Below are 21358 nucleotides of genomic sequence, written 5' to 3'. Positions count from 1 at the left end.
CAGAGCTTTAGACACTAGACAAGTTTAAGTTGATAATTTGTTAGAAAAATGAACATGTCTAAATGGAGTTCTTCACACAGTGGTCCGCTGTGGATCTCTACCACCTTAGAGTGATGCAGAGCAGCCAGAACATTTCCAGACAGCATCCAGACTATGCCAGTGGCAGTTTTCCCTTACCTTACATGAAAAAATACTTAGCTGGGGCTCCAGATTCCATTCTATAAAGCATGGAAGAGAGGATATTGAACTGAGCAATTTTAAGCATATTTAATTAAGAAATCACTTACTCTATACACAGGCTATAGTTCAAAGACTCTGTAACAACTTTTTTAAAAAAGAAATCCAGCATTGAATTGTAACAGAATGTCAAGATGACTATTTAATCTGTTATTATAAGGACTGAAATCTGAAAGCAGCATAGCCTTTACTACAGAAATTATATCAAAACTATTTTATATATAATATCTAATAGAAAGGGGAGAGGAGAATATAACTAGCTAAGTGTAAAATCTGTGAAAAATGTAACTACTTCCAGTTGTAGAATGACCAGTTGCTATGTGTAACCTCTACCATTACCACATACAGGATAAACCAGCCAAAACAGAGTAGCTCTATTTACTTTCCACCTGAATTATTAAAGAGAGTAGTTTATTTTACAGGGGCTATTCTGTCTGACACCTAACGCATACTTTGCTTAGAAGCTTATGTACCTAGTAGATAGTCCAGTAATACTTTCTGTAATTGTACATCATGATTATAGCCCAAGGCTGTCAAGAAGTTAGAGAATACTATTAGCAAAGCAAAAATTAATTTCTCTGCTGAAGGGTCCCCACCAGTAAGATGGCAAACTTCCGGCTTCTCTTGGGGGGGGGGGGTCCTCAGTTCCCACCGGCGCCACCTGAAGCCCAATCACCTCTCGCCCCCCTCCCAATCCCAGCACCTAGCCAACAGCCACCAGCTCCGTAGAAGTGACACCTCAATCAATTCATGCCCCTTCCTATATAACCCAGCACCTTTCCCTAATAAAGCGGAACTCTCCAGTGAATTGCTGCTATGTGTCCCTCCTTTCCTTTCATCTGCCCCTTCAGAATTTGTTCTTTTTGCATAGTCACACACCCCTAAAGCTGACTATAGAGCCAGGCTTACATGGAGAATGACAGCATTTGCTTTTTATAATGCATAACAATTTTTTGGCCATCAAGGAAACATGCCATGAATAAGAAGATAGTTTATGAAGAAGATATAAGTTATAACAAAATATTACTATAATGTAAATATTATCAAAAATAATAAAACAGTGTATTCTCATTTTCAAATGTAAGCTATTCTAGGAAATGTGATATAAGCTTTTAAAATTCATAAGCATTCATGATGGTGTTAACACTACTACTCTAAGTATCTTAGTATTAAGGTATACTAAGATTATTATATCAGTTTTATATCATCTTACTATATTAGTTCACATTATATTAAAGCATAATATTAAATATTTTTAGTAATACTAAACATTCTATTACTAAATTTTGTACTAAGCATACAATATTTAAATCTTCAACTCGCTTTTGTAGCATTTAAAAATGATTTTCAGGAATTTCCCTTAAAACTTCACATCCCTATGAGTTGTAAGAACCATTTAAATAGGACCAGGGGCTCTCTCCTTAAAATGCTTACATTTAAACATGAAAAGTTCAGTTTCTAGAACACAAGCCAGCCTCAAACATCTGTCACTTACCAAATATCACTAACTGATACAGAAAGCTTAAGAGCACTGTGGATAAACAGAACAAATGGTTCTGCAATTTTTGCTTTCATATTCTCACTATTTTTCAACAGACTACAACACACATCATAGCTGTCTAATGTATCTTTAGGGTAACTATGTGTGAATAGTTACATCAACGCTTTAAAGAAATGTGGCTTTAAGTAACATCCTTCTTAATCTGGGGCAAAAATAAGAAGTGGATTTTTAAGACTAAATCATTTAGGAGAGAGAACTCTAAAATGATTAAGGCTATAAAACTGAAGTTCCTCCATTTAAAGTCACTTCATAATATAATCAAAATCAATTTATACCTCAATTGTATAAAATAAATATAATTTAGATAAATTGGACCCAATCTTGCTTATGAAAAGTCTGAGTCTCAAAGTCACTAACCAAATGCAATTTATTTAGTATTTCCTATATGGAATTTTTGTGTCTTATTCTCACTCTTTCTATGGTAATCACTAGTCAGAAAATAATTTCTTTGGCCCAAAAGCATCAGGACTTTTCAATATTATGTTATTTAAGTATTCATATGCCAATAGTCTTAGCAATTACATTTAATAATGGTATTTCATAATCAGTTTGGTATTATTTCAGGGTGGAAGGTGAAGGGCTAGAGTAAAATAGCAAGATGGTCATTATGGGGAGACCACACATATTTAAAAGATGATTTTAAAATTTAAATTTTAAACATTTAATGTTTAATATTTAACTATTAAGTATTTCAAAGCTTAGTTTTAACTGTAAAATAAGATTGCTTTAACTCCTAGAAGGACTTACTGTACTAACCCTGTGAGAGCTGGATGAATCGCGGATGTAATGCCGAGGTGATCACACTCTCCGGCAGCTCCCTCAGGAAGAGTTTTAACAGACTGGCTGCGGAGCAGACGTCACCGTCTTTCCCGAGCTCCACGGGCACTCCACTCTCAAACTTCAATCGAAGTTGCTCCACCACCTTCACATTGCCATTCACCCTAAAAAGGCCTTCCTGGGTGAGCCCTGGAACAGGAAAGCAGACACATGGAAAATCAATAGGTCTCTTCTCACAAACAGATACAAACTAAAGAACAACAAGAGAAATCTCAGTACAGGATTTTTTGAATATGACAATGACCAAGCACTGGAAGATTTTCACATTTTATAAAATGTTTTCTTAGAATAATAAATTTTCACATCTACCACATGTCAACTAAAGAGATCATATAGATTGTTCTAAAAGCTGAATGCTAAAAATAAGGTCAGGATGTATATAAACACAGAACATATACTATTCTACAAAGGAACTGTATTCATATAATATAATCTACAGTACATAACAGAAGCTTACCTGGGCTCCAATAGCAGCTTAGCATTTTGAAAACTATTTTTAAAAAAAACCAACATGCATGTAAGAAATTTCTTACCTATATGTGATTACTTTTATAATAACTAAAGTTATTATAAGAGTAATATTGCTTTAGTAATCACCAAATTCAAGGTGTAAGACTGTCAGACTATACAGTTGCATAAGAGAAGAGCCTTGCCTCCAGCCAGTTGAAGGGGAACATTAGTGTTGGCTGGGGTCAGCAGAGAAGGCTTCATGCAGGAGCCTTTGGCTCTTTTGTATGATCTTCGGGTAAGGCATAAGCAAGATGGAAGGGCTGGGGCTGATTTTCTGTGAAGCTAATGCAGTTTAAGGGAAGGGCCCTTGCTGATTTGAGCCCTTTCCAGTGCTCTGTCCCTAACTCTGTATTCTTAATTTTGTATTCTCTTAGAGGACCCCAAAAAGATTAAGAACCAGGACCCACAAAACCTTCATCTATCCCTGCAAAGAATGACAAATATGTAAACTGGGAAGCAGAAAAAGGATAGCATAAAGAAAGGCAGGCAGATAAAAATATGGCACGTTCAGGTCAAAGAATAATTGGTAATAAAATGGAAGAAATGGAAAAGGGCCATGAACATCAAGTTAAAGAGTGAAGATTTTATCATTGGAGCACTAAGTGGAGTTGGGGTAGGACAATACACAAAGTAATGAAGGTTTAAGGAAGATCCTGCCAGCTAAGAAGTAAAGAATGGAGAGGGCAAAGAGCTTGCTGGATGGAAGTGAAAAGGAGATAAGATGATTTGTAACTCAGGACAATAATGGAATTAAGGAAAAGGAAGGGTTGAAAGGTAGCTTTAAGGTTTAAAAACTAGAAATGCAAGAAAAAGCACTGTGAGGGATAAGGTGATGTGCATAACAGGGCTGGAAGATGGTTTAGGGCAGAAGATGATTCCAGCTCAGTGTACTAGACTTAAGGAGGCAGATCACAATGTAAGCAAGTAAGCCAGACCACAAGGAATAATCATACGGCGAAGAAACAATCCTTCTTAAGAAAGAGTAACCTGAGAACTCAAATTAGCATTCTTTTGAGAGTCTAATGGTGAATCTTAGCAATGACACAAACACTGAAGTCTGTTAAAATGAGTGGGATGAGAGGTGTTAGTTTGTATCAGCCTCTCCTTCTTTCTCTTACCTGCTAATTATATTGCTCTTTCTAAAGAAAAAGGAAGTGGATTTCATTTTTTTTTGTAATTTGATAAAACATTTTATGAACCTTTTAATTCAACACATATTTAATGAGTACCTGGCAGTGTGTTAGGGACAAAAAAAAAATCAACTGAGAAAAAAACCTGAATACTACCGTTATCCTTATGAAGCTTGTAGATTGGTAAAATGTTTATATTCATATACATAAATTTGGCTGTGGAGAACATATCGAAAATTGACATGAATTTTAGCTCCAATTTTGACAAAAATTTGTAAAACCAGAGATGATATTAAAAATGCTTAACAACCAGGACAGCCAGGGCACCATGCAATCAGAGGAGAAACCAGTCGTATATGTAGTAGACAGCTTCAAAAATGGACCGAATGATACCCACCTTTCAGTATGCACACTCACGTGTAATCCCCTCCCCCTGGGCGTGTCTGGACCTAGTGACTTCTAACCAACAGAATATAGCAAAATGATGGGATTAGGTTCTAATCTCACTTGTGAGATTAGGTTATGAGACTGGGAGTTCACCTTACTTGCCTGCATTCTCTTTTTTCCCTTCTGCTCTTCTTGCTTGTTCACTCTGATGAATCATCCACTATTTACTTTGTTAACCACCTTATGGAAATGTCCACATAGCAAGGAACTGAGGATGGTTTCTGGACAACAGCTACTGAATAACTAAACAGCCTGCAAGGAACTGAACCCTGCCAACAACCACATGAATGAGCTTGGAAGTGAACCTTTAGTCACCGAAGTCCTGGTATGGCTATAGCTTCAGCACGTGACCACAGCCTTATGAGAGACCCTAAGACAGAAGACACAAATCCACTATGTCCAGATTCCCGATGCACAGAAACTGTGAGGTGATAAACATTGTTGTTTTGATCTATGTTTGGGGATAATCTGTTATGCAGAAACCGATAACTAATATGAAATGCCATTCCTTTTAATACTGCAGTTCAGTTCCTTGCAGGCTGTTTATTCATTCACTAGCTGTTGTCCAGAAACCATCCTCAGTTCCTTGACTTTAGCTCAGACATTTTTAAGGCTTTAAAGGTCTGTTTCCTCTTCTCTACAAAGCTTCATCTGTAACTTCAGATATGTACATTGGCATCAAGCAAACAGCACTCAATAAAAGAATCCCATCCCTGGTGAAAGCCAATATTCTAAAAATTTAGAATTTTGCATCACATTTCTGTACCTACAGCTCCTGAGCCTGTTTTTAGCCTGGAGAATGCCCTTTGAATCTTATTTCACAGTGACTTGCTAGCTTTGACTTCAGGTTTCTCTTCCAACAGGCTTTTTTGACCCTTCCTTCAAATACATATACTTTCAGTTATTTTCAAATACCTACCCAGCTCCAACAACTGGCTTTGGTCTCCAGGGTTCCTGTTCCCACTGGACTGAAGTTAATGCTTCTTGATCACCTTTTTCTGGCCCCATTCATTTGTGTAACTCTCTTCCCTTAGGAACATCTCTCACCCAAACAACTCTTATGATACTCAGTGATTTTCAACCAAGGTAAGTTTACCTCTGAACATGGCTATTTTATACTCCGGGAAAAAGGATCCATACAGTTTTTAAAAGCCCCTAACAAACTTACATCCAATATCAATATGAGGCTTACCCAACTATATAATCTCTAAATTTTTAGGAAATGATTATAACAGAAATGTTCAGTGGAAGGATATACTTAACAAAGCTTCATGGACTTATTCTCATACATTTCATAGATTTTGATTATATTTGACTTCAGGAGATAATTGCTTAATCATTTCATACCAATTTAATAATGGTTTAGGAATGAGAGAATCATGTAAGCTAAATCACATATACAGCATTGACAGCATTTTTTTTCATTCATTTCAAAACAGCATGAATACATTAGAAACTAAATATGCCAGAAGTTAGAATTTGGCTAATTGGCACACTGGCCCAGAAAGTAATATGACAATAGGTAAGCATATTCTGACACCTGGTGGTAAGTAGGGGTTCCTACACTACTTGGAACTAAATGGCATGCCCCACGGTTAGTGATAAAGAGAAGGAATCTAGTCAGTCAGCAAGAGTTGTTATTTCAAAACAGCACAGAGATGATATACCTCATAACTTTAAAGATCATCCTTTGAATGGAAAAAAGAAATATTTCTTTTAAAGAAAGGGAGTCCAAGCCTTGTTTTAAAGGCCCTGATAATACTCTTTCTGTCCTAAAATTCCTTTATAATAGAGTTTTCCCTCCTGCCAAGTTGATAAATGTCTACACTTATACTGAATAAAAAAGCATGACTCCAATATTTACCTATGGTTGAATTAAATGACCAACTATCTCTATATTGCATAGCAGAGTACCTATGGTATCTTTGGTACATAATTAATGTCTACTGACTTAGAAAAACTGCAAAATAATAAAATAAAACTAACTGAAGTATCTTACCTGAAAACTTCATACCACCCTTCAAAATTACACAGGTTCTTTGGTTTAACATGATGGATTAAAATACAATAAGGAACTTCTGGTTATCTGCACAGTAATTAATTCAGTATTACATATATATTAACTATATAGCCTTTCAAAATACAGAGTAAATAAATTTTAGGTTTCATAGAGATCTATTTGTATCGAAATCAATAAGATACACTTTTACTGGATACTGAGTGTGTTAATGAGCCCTATCAAAAAAGCCTTTAACTTAATGACATCTGGCTTTAAGATCTTGTAGGCCAAGATTTTATCTTACTGCCATGCTGTATATAACCATGTTTAACCTGCTTAAAGTATTTGAACAAATCGAGATATGTTCTCCAGGAATCTTATCCTTGTGCAGCTTATATTCCTATAAAAGTAAGGAGGTAACTCCTATGAGGTAAGAATGCAAGCCTATCTCTTCAGTTTTCACAACAAAATACCATTTTGTTATCTACACACCTAGTAACCTGAGCAAACAGCTGTTTTTCAATTAACTCAGAACACACAACCTTCTGTGGTCTGAACTGTCTGCCACACAGTCCTTGTCATGTTGATACACGTTTCTACAGAGGAACAGATGCACAGGGCTTCTCAAATTTTTCCAATGCAGATGATTCTTTATAGAAGAGGAATGGACCTGCAATCATGGGAAGATACAGTGCTTGAAGCAAACTGCACAAAGTGTAGAATTTCTTCAGTCTCAAGACTTATCTTTAAAAATTCCCACAAATTTTATATTCTATTCTAAATAAGTCTTTTTACCATATAAATGTTGTTTCAGTATAGAAAATCATGAAAATTCCAAGCTTTCCCCTAAGAATATTTTTTCTAAATCTTTTAAGGTTTACTGACATTTATTGTATAAATGAAACAAGAGAACTCATATGAAAATTAGAACAGTGTATTAGAACAGTGTATTTAAGCACTTAAAACAAGGAATCATTCCAAACTAGAAACCTCAATAAAGTGATTGTTCCATGGTGAATTCAATTAGTATTGTCAAAACAATATTAAGCAGTAATAATGCTCCTAATGCCCTTTAAGATAAAAGTATATTACATAATAATTTGATATTCTAATTAAGGTGTTTAGGGAATAACCTAATAATACATTTGAAGTAATTCACATAGATTCTTCTCATATGTGAGTACTGTACAAACAACAACAGAATTAAATCATGACTTGACTTACCGTGCTTTGTCAAGTATTCCACTATATTCTCCACGATAATTGGAATGCCATTCTTAGTGAGCCCCTGCTCTTGAAGGTCTTGGAGACTGACTCCAAATAATTTTTTATAGGTAGAATTCTTCTGCTCATTTAGTGGCACTCCCACTATCTTTTTCATGTCCTCTTTCAGCTGAACTGCTGCTTTGCTTTGCTTGAAAAAGCATAAAAAAAGAGAGCAGCCAGTCATTTTTACCACAGGAGGTTGCATGGTTACAACAGAAACACCTCAACTGCAATATAAGTGTGCAGAGACCTATAGTAGTGGTCTTTCCTTTTTTTTTAACTTCAAATCAAAATCTCTAACATGTCTCACAGGTTGCTCAGTGCTACAAATGGTGGATGCTGATTAATGGTTAAAAGAAGTGAAAAATGAGAAACCTAAAACCACAACTTAATGTAGCTAAGAGAGGGAGCAGCAATACACTGCAGTATCTAAGATAGATTACTACAGTAACCAAGGGGTGTGACTCAGAAGTACCTGGCTAAAAGGAAAAGAAACCATTTATAAGAACAATGAAACCCCACGCAGATCATAGAATAAAATGTTTCTAAAGATGAAAATTATATGTCACTTTAATGTAGCTTTAATTTAAAGTATTAGGAAAAAATATACATATAAGTGTACAGAATATCTCAGTAATACTTTTGCACATAAAATCAACTTTATTCTCATTGTGGTTCAAAATGTTATCTCTCTGAAATGGCATTTCAGGCAGTCACAATTCAAAAATTTAACAAGACTGCACATATTATAAGTAAAAAAAATGCAACTTGCATTCAGTTAAATCAAGTTATCACCACATCAAAGAAATCCATACAAATTTATTTCGTCCTTTAAATAGAAATTTATACCCCAAGGAAGTGTTATAAAGGAAGTTTTGATATGATTTAATATAACTAAATGAGGGATTTTCTTTTAAAGCATATGTCCTACATAAATGCTGTATATCTACAACTCTAAACACTGAAAAGATGGTAAAATACAAACAATTTTATTTGGGGGCAGAGGCAGCAGATTGGGGGAAATTTTCACTTTTTGAGAATGAATGTAGCAACTAACCGAAGTGTAAATATCATAAACACAAGCTCTGGTAGTTATTCCAATCCAGAAACAGAAACATTACCTCCAGCTTAGAGTTGAGGAAAAGAAGATCACAGAGGTAAGTAACTTGGCAAAAAAAAATCACAGAAATTTTAAGAGCTTCATTCTACTCTAAGTCCATGTACCTCTTTTAATTTAGCTTTATATTACCATTATGGTAATAATCTTTGTTTTAGTAGCAACCTATGATAAATGCTGCATGTGACCCAAAACAATTATACAAAATTAATTCTAGAAACATTATTTTGAGTGAGGTTGCTGTAATCTCAATTTGATTTAGAATCCTAAAATTTACAGTCAAATCAACTTTCACTGAGATATCTGCATCTTTTAATAGGTCCTAATTGAAAGCTAGATTTCCCTCATGAAAATTCAGCAAATGTAAAGTTACAATAGAAATTTACTATCTATTAACTTTATAGATAAAGCATTGTTTTAGCTACTATAGAGTCATACTATGGAGGAAGAACTATAATCTGTTACCAAGGAAATGATGAATTTATTAATTAAGTCAAATTTTTAACTGCTTTTTTTCTCTAATGAGTTTAAAAATATATCAATCTCCTTCAACTTCAACACATGGGAAATTTCAGTCAACAACGTATATCTATCTATCTGATGAGGAAGCAGCAAAAAGTAACCAGTATTAACACAACTTTTAAAAGTCATCTCAAATGCAGCATTAAAGAAAGCTGATAATATGAGGCTAAATTATACACATTTTATCTTTACCTTCTTACAGAGACTATATTGTACTGTGGTTTAGAGCACTGATACTAGAACCAGGCTCCCTGTTTAAAACAAAAAAGAAAAATCCCATTCTGATGTAATTAGCTGTGAATCTTGTACAAGTCAATTCACCTGTGTGCCCATTTCCATTTATGAAAGGGGGATAATAAAAGTTCCTATCCTACAGGAATACATGAGGCTTGAAGTGACTTCATATACGTAAAGAAATGAGAGTAGTGCCTGGCACACTCCATAAATACTAATTGTTATTATCATAATCATCATTGCCATCATACTTCTTTGAAGGAAACTTTTCTAATTTCTTCTTTAAAAAAATGCAGAGGTACTATTTTTAGTGTCTGTGTAGACTAAAGGTTGCTATTTAAGAAGGTAGTCAGGGTTGAGACATGTTTGGTAGATTGATAACCTAATTATTCTCCACATATCTCTGATCTCTTAAAATATATGACTTTTGAATGACAAAATAGTTTTGCATATAAGCATCAGAATTCCTCAAGTTTTCATTAGAAATTCTCAAAGTTTTCTTAGAACTTCTATCTATATTTGTATTAAAACCTTTATTAGTATTCTTTCTGCTAAAAGCCCCTGTTCTTGATTCTGTCCCTTCATCAGAATTGCAGACAGTATATTGTGTCTCCTGTTAATAGACAGTGTAAATAAGCTATCTTGGCATTAGGGTTTGGAAAGTTGTCAAGTAGCAGACATGTAATTAACCTCACACAATTTGAAGTGATTGCAAATTAAACTACCTGTTTACACAATAGAGAGCCATACTACACAGCAAATTTATATGTAATCATAGTAATAAAGGAATATCTGATTATTGTTTCTAATTAGTAATTTAATTGCTAGAAATGAGAAACAAAATTCCTATTCTTGTAACAAAGGAAAACAGGATTATTTACATTTTTCTTGATCTCCATTACTAAGTGCTGTTTTAAGTGCTTTGAAATTAACATGTCTAAATCTTAAACAACCTTGTCAGTACTCTATTTCTACTGAAACAAAAAATTCTAAGGCACAAGTAAAAAGAAACTTGCTTAAGTGTACATGACTTGGAAATTTTAAAGCTAGAATGTAATCCAGGTGGCTCCAGCTCAGGCGCTTGAACTCTTGACTACAACACACTGCTGTATTTCTGGAAGCTTTCATATCTGTAGTTTTATAAGGGCCCAAGGGGACAACACAACATGCAGCTCTCTGTTTGTAGAGCTTAACACAAAATCAATTTTAGACTACTGAAATCAACAGACTTTATTTCCTTAAGGCAATCCTCCAAGAATTTAAGGTACTCTGAAGGACAATCAGATTACTTTGCTAGTTAAATTCACAATGAGGTGCCTTAAAACTCTTTGGAACTGGGAGTAGGACTAATAAATCTAACCTGGAACATGTACAGTAGAAAGCCACTCCACCACCAAATAAAGGGGTGCATGGCAAGCAGGAGATGATGAGACATCTCATTCCAGGAAGCAAGGAAATGCTCAGGGCTCATGGGGTGTGTCAGAAAGACATGTGGGCCAGCTTTAACAAGATTGTTATGGCCAAATTTGGGGCAGTTGGAGCACGGGGAGTAACAACTTTGTAACATACTGTGTAAATAAAAATCTATGAATCTACAGTGATACTAATAAGAATGAGAAAAAGGGCACTCCTTTGTCTGAGGTGGCCCACACTTTCTATGTAACCTTTTAATCTTAAACTTCCTCTCTCCAACCTTTTGGGGTGCCTCTCCTTGCTGAGGTTGCCTGCTGCACTTCTTCTCTCTTTATGTAACTTTAAGTAAAACTTTTACTCTGCTTCAAAAATAAAAAAAAGAATGAGAAAAAGGTGTTAAAAACTAAAGGAAAACTAAAGGTTGTTTTTACAGATGGATGATGCAGCTGACAAGAATGACAGATTCAGAAAAATCACCATTTCCCACAAATTATTTAACAATATCTCCATCAAGGATAATCAGTGGACACTAAAACATCAGGTGAAAGGTGGTTGGAGAACAGGATTTTCAATGTCAAGATCACACACTCTTTGCAAGGGAAAAAATACACCTTCACTAATGATATCTGGGTTTATTCACCTTAACTTTAAAGATCAAATTTATCAACACTAATTATGAGAGGAGCTGACATTGTGTGTTCCTAATGTGATGCAATATGCAAGACAAAATTTCTAAAGTGTTCTTGCCACAAATGTTTGGGCTGATGCTAATCTACCCTCTAAATGTAACAGTTTACAGGAAATACAGTAACTAAAAAAACAAGTAAAGAGGCTGTGAGGAAATAATCAGACAAATGCAGAACAAGGGACATTCTAACGGATGGCCTGGACTCTTTAAAACATCAATGTCAGGAGGGAAAAACTGATCTATATTTAAAAAGAATTAAAATACACAAACTTCAAAAGAAATGTATGAATTGTGACAGGTCCCTGGTTTGAAGAAAAAAAAGAAAAACACTGTCTCTTCAGGACAACTGGCAATATTTGAATATCGGTTGGATAGAACTGTTATAAATACTGTTATATATATTGTTAGGTACAATAACATTATGTAAGAGCTAATTTATTCCACGTGTAGTGTATTCCTTATTTTTACAAGGTGCCTGCTAAAGGAGTACAGCATCATGTTTTCAACTACTTTAAAATATTTCAGACACAAAGAGTCTATGCATATCTATATGAATATATGTATATGTATATATATATATATATGCACACAGAGACAGTATGGGCACAAATACTGTAGAATGCTAATTTTTAAATCTAAGTCAGTGTCATATGGAGTGTTCATTTTACTATCCTTTCAACTTCTGTGAATGCTTGATATTTTTTCATTAATAAAAACTGGGAAAAAATAGGGACTGCTCAGGGAAACATCCTACTAACAAAGAGTAATAGCATTTTTACTGTACAGTTAGGAGGGAAAGGAATGTTTTCTCTTCAATTTTCAATTAAAAATTGATAGTTATGGCACTATTCTTACACAGGGGCATACACAGGTCATATTAACCTGGATAGGGTCGAGTCACTGGGAAAGCACTCCATCTGAAATTAGGATACCTGAGTTTGAATTATTTTTGTCTTGCCAGTTACTTGTGTAGTCTCAATAGGAATGTCAGCTTTTTTGGTCAAATATGTGGCTTTGGAGAGGGCCAAAGGAGACAATAAGAAAGATGGCACATGGCCTCCACCCAGCCACAGCAGCTGAATCAACTGAGGGATCACTGGGAGGACAAGTACTGCAGCTGGATCCACCTCACAGGCAGACTGATAAAAACTTTCATCTACACCAAGACTGAGACCTCACCTATTAAACTGTAATATCACCACCTTCTCTAAAGTGTTATGAGAGTTTAATAAGATAAGGTATGCAAAAGTATCTAGCACACCACCAGAAGAGAGTCAAGGCTGAAGAATGTTGACTAAGAATTTATTTGTGGTAAGAATTGCATTTGTGGTTGCCTACTGCAGCAAAAATGAAAGTTCCATGGCCAGGATCCTCCCCTGACCCTAGTTAGCTTGTCCATCGTGCATGTGTAATGCCGGCAGGTGTAGGCTTGCACACGGTTGGCAATGAACTATTATTGACTCTATATAAAGAGCTCTACCCACTGCTCTGGGCTGTGCGGTGGAGAGGCATGGAGGCAGAACAGGACTTGCTGCATGTGCTCAACCTGCCAACAAAATAAAGCTGGGTAAAAGACCTATTTACCCCCAACACTGTTGTTATTTGGTTTCACCTGAATCCAGAGTGAACTTGCCCAGGGCTGAAAGCCTCAGGTGAGACACCTGCTGGTAAGTAATTTTTCCTCTTCTTTGTTAACAGAACTCTGACTTTGTATGAGAGGGTGGGGAACGAAGTACTCAGTTAAAATATACCATCTTACTTGCAGCATATCATTATAGATATGAATGGCCATGTTTCTATCGATGGACTTCTTTTACATGAGGGGAGAAAAAAATTGGTTTTAAAGAATGCTCTGTCAGAATGTTAATTATTCACTGAACATATTGTTAAATCAAGGACATCAGAAGCATTTTATAAATCAATTTTTCCAAATATAGCTCATTAATTTTAAAACTCAAAGCATTTTTTGGATATCTTATTAGGTTATCCTTACACAAACACACTGTAACATCTATTATTATCTATATGCACTGCAGATCTAAACAACGGTTCTTAACCTGGAATCCATGGATTATTAACCTTAAAAGTATATAAAACCTCATATTTTCAGAAGTCAGAAAAAAGAGACAAATAAACTGTGCTTACGGCATTTTTCACAGAACTAGAATAATCCTAAAATTTGTATGGAACCACAAAAGACCCCACATAATCAAAGTAATCTTGAGAAAGAAGAGTAAAACTGGAAGTATCATGCTCCCTGATTTCAAACTATATTACAGAAACACAGAAATCAAAACAGTATGGTACTGGCACAAAAACAGACATATAGATCAATGGAACAGAGAGTCCAGAAATAAATCTTCACATATGTGGCCAACTAATTTACAACAAAGGAACCAGAATACACAATGGGGAAAGGACAGTCCCTTCAATAAGTGGTTTTGGGAAAACTGGATAGCCTCATGCAAAAGAATAAAACTGGATGAGTACCTTATCCCATACACATAAAAACAAACCTTAAAATGGGCTAAAGACTTGAAAGTAAGATGTAAAGCCATAAAATTCCAAAGAGAAAACACAGCAATAAGCTCCTTAATATTGGTCTTAGCAATAATTTTTTGAATCTGATACTAAAAGCAAAGGCAACAAAAGCACAAACAAATCGGATGGCATCAAACCAAAAAGCAAAGGGAACATTAAAAAAATGAAAAGGCAACCTACTGAATGGAGAAAATATTTGCAAATTATATTCTGATACAAAGTTAATGTCCAAAATACATAAAGAACTCAGACAACTCAAGAGCAAAAACAAATCAGATTAAAAAATGAGCAAAGGATCTAAATAGACATTTTCCAAAGAAGATGAACAGTTGGACAACAGGCCCATGAAAAGGTGCTCAGCATCACTCATCATCAGGGAAATGCAGATCAAAACCACAATGAGATATCACCTCACATCTATTAGAATGGCTATGATAAAAAAGAAATAACAAATGTTAGCAAGGATGTGGAGAAAATGGAACACTTGTGCACTATGGATGCGGATGTAAATTGGTGCAGCCACTCTAGAAAACACTACAGAGGTTCCCCAAAACATTAAAAATAGAATTACCATATGATTCAGCAATTCTGCTTCTGAGTATTACCTGAAGAAGACAGAAGCACTAATACAAAAAGATATATTACCCCATGTTCATTGTAGCATTATTTACAATAGGCAAGACACGTGTCCATAAAAGAATGAGTAGATAAAGAAAATGTGATATATCGGAATATTAATTAGTCATAAAAATGAGTGAAACTTTGCCATCTACAACAACATGGATTGTTGTTGAGGGCATTACTCTAAGTAAAACAAATCAAAGACTAATATAGTATATTAACATTTATATAGGGAACCTAAAAAAAATATAAATACTGAGCTCATAGATACAGGGAACATTAGTGATTGCCACAGGTGAAAAGGGAGGGTTGGGTGAAAATGGGTGAAAAGGGTCAAAAAGTACAAGCTTCCAGTTCTAAAATAAATAAGTGATGAGGATGTAATATACAGTATTGTAACTATAGTTGATAATACCATATTGTATATTTGAAAGTTGCTAAGAGAAATCTTAAGTTCTCATCACAAAAAAAAGTTTTGCAACCATGTATGGTGACCAAAGTTAACTAGATTTATTATAATGAGCATTTTGCAATGTATACAAATACCAAATCATTCCACTGTACACCTGAAACTAAATAATATGTAAATTATACTTCAATTTAAAAAAAGAAATCATAACCTCAAAGGAGGTCTATGATCTGAAATATGAAGATCCAAGGATCTTTAAATATTAATATAAAAGTTAGGTTTAATTAACAGAAGATTTTTTAAGAACTTACTTCTCTATACAACATATATTTAATAATATCCTGGATCACCTTCTATCTCATAAATCAGTTCAGCTAATTCCTACAGTTTAAACTAAAAGAGATTAAAAAGAAAAGACCTTATGTTATCTAGTATTGAAATGTTCAAGAAACTATTGAAAACAAATCCAATAAAAATTTTGTGAATTCTACTACTTCTAAAACCACAGATTAAGAAGAGGATCCAGAAAAGTAACAGATTTATAGAAAATCCGTAAACTACAGTTTGTATGAAGTGAAGGTGGACAGGAAGCTTATGAGAGATCTCACACCAGCACTTCTAGGAATCTAGGAAGGACCAGCAGAAGCCCAGAAAAAGATCTTTAAGATCTTATAAATACGTATTACCTTTAAAAGAGAGTATACTTAAAGACGGAACTGAACAGGGCTTAGAGGCTTAAAGAAAGAAGGTGCACAAAGTATCTGTAGGGACCCCTAGTGGGCAGATATCAAGACGACCAGAAAAATACACCACCTATTAGTGACTGCATTACTTTGGAGGGCAGGTTTCTGAAGAGAAAACAGGAGAGCTATCCTGACCTAGTTTAACTTCTGAGAGGCAAAGGCGAGATGGGCAAATGGGAGCCTTTTTTTTTTTTTTTTAAGCAAACAGTCCTTTTGCAAGTAATGACTCTATAGCATCTTACTACACTGATAGTGACTGCAATGGAGGGAGGGGGGAACTTGATAATTTGGGTGAATATTGAAACCACACGTTGCTCATGTGAAACGTTCATAAGAATGTATATCAATGATACCTTAATTAAAAAAAAAGAAAGAAAGATAATAGTCCTTTTGGTAGCAATAGAAGAAAGAATCCCAGAGCTGTGAAATTCGGGAAGCTACTTAGCCCCTATCACTACTCCCAACAGGAACCTCTTGCTACTGACATCACAAATATCCATCTCATTAAAATAGGAGTAAGAAAAAAGGAACACAACCAGGAAGTGTCAAATTACTGACAAAACTCATAAGGAGCCAACAATAAGATGGAAACTTCACCTAACAAAAAGAACAAAAGTGAATAAGGAAATGGCACCAAAAGCACAGGCTGTAACAAAATATAAATTTTATTTCATCAAAATTGAAAACTTTATGCATCAGAAGACACTACCAACAGAGTGAAAAGACAACCCACAGAAAAGAAAATATTTGCAAACTGGAGGTGTGTCTAAGATGGCAGTGTGGAAAGAGGCTGGGCCCACCTCTTCTTACACCTTAAATCTACACTTACAGACAGAGCAATTCATCCTAAGAACAGACGCCTATATGGACCCCTTCTGCACAAGGAATAAAAAGACCACAAAAAAATGGCAGGAGAGGCAGACACAGTAACAGAAGAAGACCCACCCCCATGTGGCCCTACAGAAGGAGGGATATTGTTGAGCTAGTGGAGCACAGACTCACCTGCCCTGGGGCACAGAAAGAAAAGGTGCCAGTTGTATGGTTTAAATCTCACAACTATAATTGAAGGAAGCCAATTTTCAAAACCACCTATCAAATGTCAAGGGATGGCTGGAACTCTCTCCAGGACTAAAAGTATACAGGTGGATGCCACTCACTGTGTTTTCCCTCAGACCCTGCTGGTATGGATGGAAGCAGGGTGAGTACCTTTGTTTACATTCCCCTGGACACTGCTGGTGTGAGTGGGAGCAGAGTAAGTGCCTTTGTTTACATTCCCCTCACATACTATTAGTGCACACAGGGCCAGGGTGAGCTATATTGCTTATGTTACCTTTGCATGTGGCTAGTGTGGACAGGAACAGAGTGAGCACCATTGTTTACATTGTCATGCACATTGATAGTGCAGACGGTAACAGGGTCAGGGTGAACACACCAGCTCCAGATATGACAGGGGCAGCCTCCTAGTCCCTCATACCAAACATGCCTGTCAGAGATCCTGCAGTGGTACTAGTGCAATGCCTGCATGGATTGACCCTGCCACCACCCCTTCTATCCCTGGCTGCCCTGTTTACATGGCCCCAGACCAGTGCCAACCTGAGAGATCTCCAGACTATGCCCATCCACCCCTAGTCACAACATTAGCATGGCCCAGGCTGGCACCCACCTGGAAGATTCCTTCAACAGTGCCCCTCCTACCCCAGTTATTCCACCAGAGACCCCAGCCTAGTGCTGACCCCAGACTGTGCCCCTTCAACACAAGCCACTCTGCCAATGTGGCCCTGGAAACCACACAGGAGATCTCAGCCCATGCCCTTAAGAGTCCTGGCACCAGGAAACCCTCATTCATGCTCAGCTGGCCTCCAGCCAACCAGCCGAAACTGCCAGCCAAGCAAGCACATATGATCTACCAAGGGAATGTTCCTAGAGAAGGTCAAGCCTTCAAGGCTGGGAGAGGTTCGGCCTGTTTGCCTAACCTATAGAAAGAAACAGAGCAAATCAAACAAAATGAGAAGATACAGGAATACGCAGAAACAAAAGAACATAACAAAATTTCAGAAAAAGAACTAAATGAAACAGAGTTAAGCAATCTACCTGAAAAAGAGTTTAAAGTAATAGTTATAAAAATGCTCACCAGACTTGAGAGAAGAGTGGATGAACTCACTGAGAATCTCTAGAGAGAGACAGAAAATAGAAAGAATGAAGAAATGAGGGATGAAGAATAAATGAAAGAAAAATATATCAGAGGTAATCAACAGCAGATACAGAATGCAGATAAATGGATTAGTGATTTGGAAGACAGAGTAATGGAAAGCATTTAAGCTGAACAGCAAAAAGAAAAATGAATAGAATGAAGTGAGGATAAGTTAAGGGAGCTCTGGGACAACAAATGTCCTAATATTCACATTATAGGAGTCTCAGAAGGAGAAGAGAGACAGATGCGGGTGGAAAACTTATTTAAAGAAATAATAGCTGAAAACCCCCTAAGAGATGGAAATAGAAATCCATCAGATCCAGATCCAGGAAGTACAGAGAACCCCAAACAAGATGGAACAAAGGAGGTCCACATCAAGATGCTTCATCAAATGTTAAAGATCAAAGAGAAAAAAGAATCTCAAAAGCAACAAGAGAAAAGAATGAGTTACCTACAAGAGAAATTCCCATAAAGCTATTTTTTGGCAGAAACTCTACAGGACAGGAGGAAGTGGCATGATATATTCAAAGTGCTGAAAGAAAAAAAACCTACAACCAAGAATATTATACCCAGCAAGGTTATCATTCAGAATTTGAAGGAGAAAGAGCTTCTCAGATAAACACAGGTTAAAGGAGTTTGCTACCATTAAACCTGCCTTATATGCAATGTTCGTGGGTACAGACTATGTTGGAGATGATGAAAAAGTTCTAGAAGTGGATAAGGGTAATGGTTGCAAAACACTGTGAATGTACTAACACCACTAAATTGAACACTAAAAAATGGCTAAGATGGCAAATTTTATACATATTTTACCAGACAAAAAAAAATAGCTAATGAATTAGATAAAATAGCTAATGAATCAGTATTGGATAAAAAGATAACCACAAAGCAGAAACACAAAAGTTTAGGGAAGAAATAATCAGTTAATAGGAGAATGTGAACTGGAAACTGGCAGAAATCATGAAAGGAATTACAGGAATAGACAAAAACAGTTCAGAAGCAAAGACTAAATTATAAAGAGCACAAAGGAGAAGAGAAACCAGTGACTTCCCAATAAGGGGTATAGAGGCTATAAATGAGGAAAGCAAACATATTTAAATGTAAAAAAAAAACCCACAGGATTTTAGATAACTAATAAAGCAGTTAAATGAACTCCAATATATGTGTTACTGGAGTCCCCAAAGAAGAAAACCAGAGAATACTAAAGATGTAATTCACAAAAACTTTGTTTAAGTAGAAGCCTTGAAACTACATATTGAAAAGGCATATCTTAGACCTAGAATGGTCTACACAAAGATATATTCTCGGGAAATTGCCAGATCAAGAAGAAAGAACCCTTTAAGCAGCCAAGCAAAAATCATGTCATAATAAGAAAATAAGAGCTTCCATAAATTTATAGATTGCAGTTTAACTTTGGAAGACAATGGAAAGAGACTTAGAATTAACATATCACTGGGGAGACTTTGGTGAAGAGCCCAGCAAAGAAATTTTCAAATATTTAAAATAAATTTAAAATTTAAAAATTTAATTTTAAAAGTATAAACATGTTATGTGAGGAAGGAATGAAGAACCTGAACAATTACACTCAAAAGCAAAGACTTGGGATTGAGACATTTCCAGATTTTAGAAGAGCTGCCAGGTGGTCCAGAGGACAAAACCAGTAAGTGAATGGTAGTTACCTGGAAACAGACTTTAAGACATATAAAGACGAAATAGCAGTCACTTCTAAAGATGGAATAGATTTTCTCTGAAAGTAGTGAAGTTCCTAGAAATCAAAGACAGGCAAAAACAATGTGATACTATTTGTCATACTTTATACTCATGGAATTTTTTTTTTTTTTAGGGAAAGAGAAAACGTTAAGAAGAAAAGAGATAGGCTGTACAGTGATTCAAATATCTGGAGGGCAATTTGGCAACGCCCAAGAAAAGCTGGGGCTTCTTCTCAGGCTGTCCTCCTCCCAGCCAAGTCTCCAGAGAAGGGCAAGTAACAATGAACAAGACTCTTATCTAATACAAATGGGACCTCTAGATATTCACAATACACTATTATCTGGGGGAAAAAAGAATGCGATTAAACTAATGTCAGGTATAACCTGTTTTTATAACTTCATATGCTTATAGGAAAAACTATAGGACATAAGCAAATATAGTATGTGTTTATTTCTGGGTTATGGAATCTTAGATTATTATTTTCTCCTTTTTTACTTATTTGTACTTCCTAAGTTTTATACACCAGATATGTATTACACATGTATTACTATTACACCAAAACAAATTAAAGATTATAAAATATTAAACTTTCTACATAAAAGAAATCAAGAACTATTGATGATAACAAGGTCCACAAATCCTCTCATTAAAAAAATAAAAAACTGGACAAAATTGTTAAAACAACCATTTCAAGGGCTCTGGAAATTAACCAAAGGCAAACACAAACTGAGAAACATTTATCCATGAAAAACTGATTAAGTTTAATAAAGAACAGTGGGAATTTATGGCACTTGCCTGGGCCTGCTCCCATGCCCTTCCACCTCCCATGCCAAGTTAGCACAATAGTGCTAACACAGGGAACAAGCTGTGAAAACCAGCAACCTCGGTTCAGGCTGAATGATTTGGGAGAGAAAACAAAAACCTCCACACCAGTGGGTCATATATCTGATATGGGCTTGATTCAAGAATATATAAAAAGAACTCTTACAACTCAATAAGAACACAACCAAATATAGACATGAGCAAAGATATGAACATTTAACCAAAGAAGATATACAGACAGATAACACATATAAGAGAAGTCTAACATCATTAGTCTTTAAGAAAAAGAATAGCAAATTCACTAGAATGGTTATAATTTTAAAAAGACTAACAATATCATATGCTGGCAAGGATGTGGAG

The 21358-nt window shown here is 35.6% G+C and overlaps 1 protein-coding gene across 11 annotated transcripts in view; it reads right to left on the bottom strand.

Moving 5' to 3' along the window:
• Positions 1 to 21358, bottom strand: part of FAM13A (family with sequence similarity 13 member A) — a 320862-nt gene that overhangs the window by 263630 nt on the left and 35874 nt on the right. For 6 of the 11 annotated variants that reach the window (XM_037020137.2, XM_037020138.2, XM_017673878.3 and 3 more), the window contains exons 2-3: positions 7946 to 8135; positions 2555 to 2764 (exon numbers count right to left, since the gene is read on the bottom strand). In XM_037020137.2, the coding sequence (XP_036876032.2) occupies positions 2555 to 2764; positions 7946 to 8102 (367 nt within the window). In that variant the 5' untranslated portion in view covers positions 8103 to 8135. Of the gene's footprint in view, positions 1 to 2554; positions 2765 to 7213; positions 7392 to 7945; positions 8136 to 21358 lie in introns of all 11 variants that reach the window. The other 5 variants (XM_037020139.2, XM_037020140.2, XM_073237310.1 and 2 more) reach the window with 2 other exon arrangements.

The sequence above is a fragment of the Manis javanica genome, chromosome 5, assembly GCF_040802235.1.
Source record: "Manis javanica isolate MJ-LG chromosome 5, MJ_LKY, whole genome shotgun sequence".
NCBI classification, from domain to species: Eukaryota; Metazoa; Chordata; class Mammalia; order Pholidota; family Manidae; genus Manis; species Manis javanica.
The sequence above is the reverse complement of the archived record's forward strand: the minus strand, read 5'-3'. Positions and strand labels throughout refer to the sequence as shown.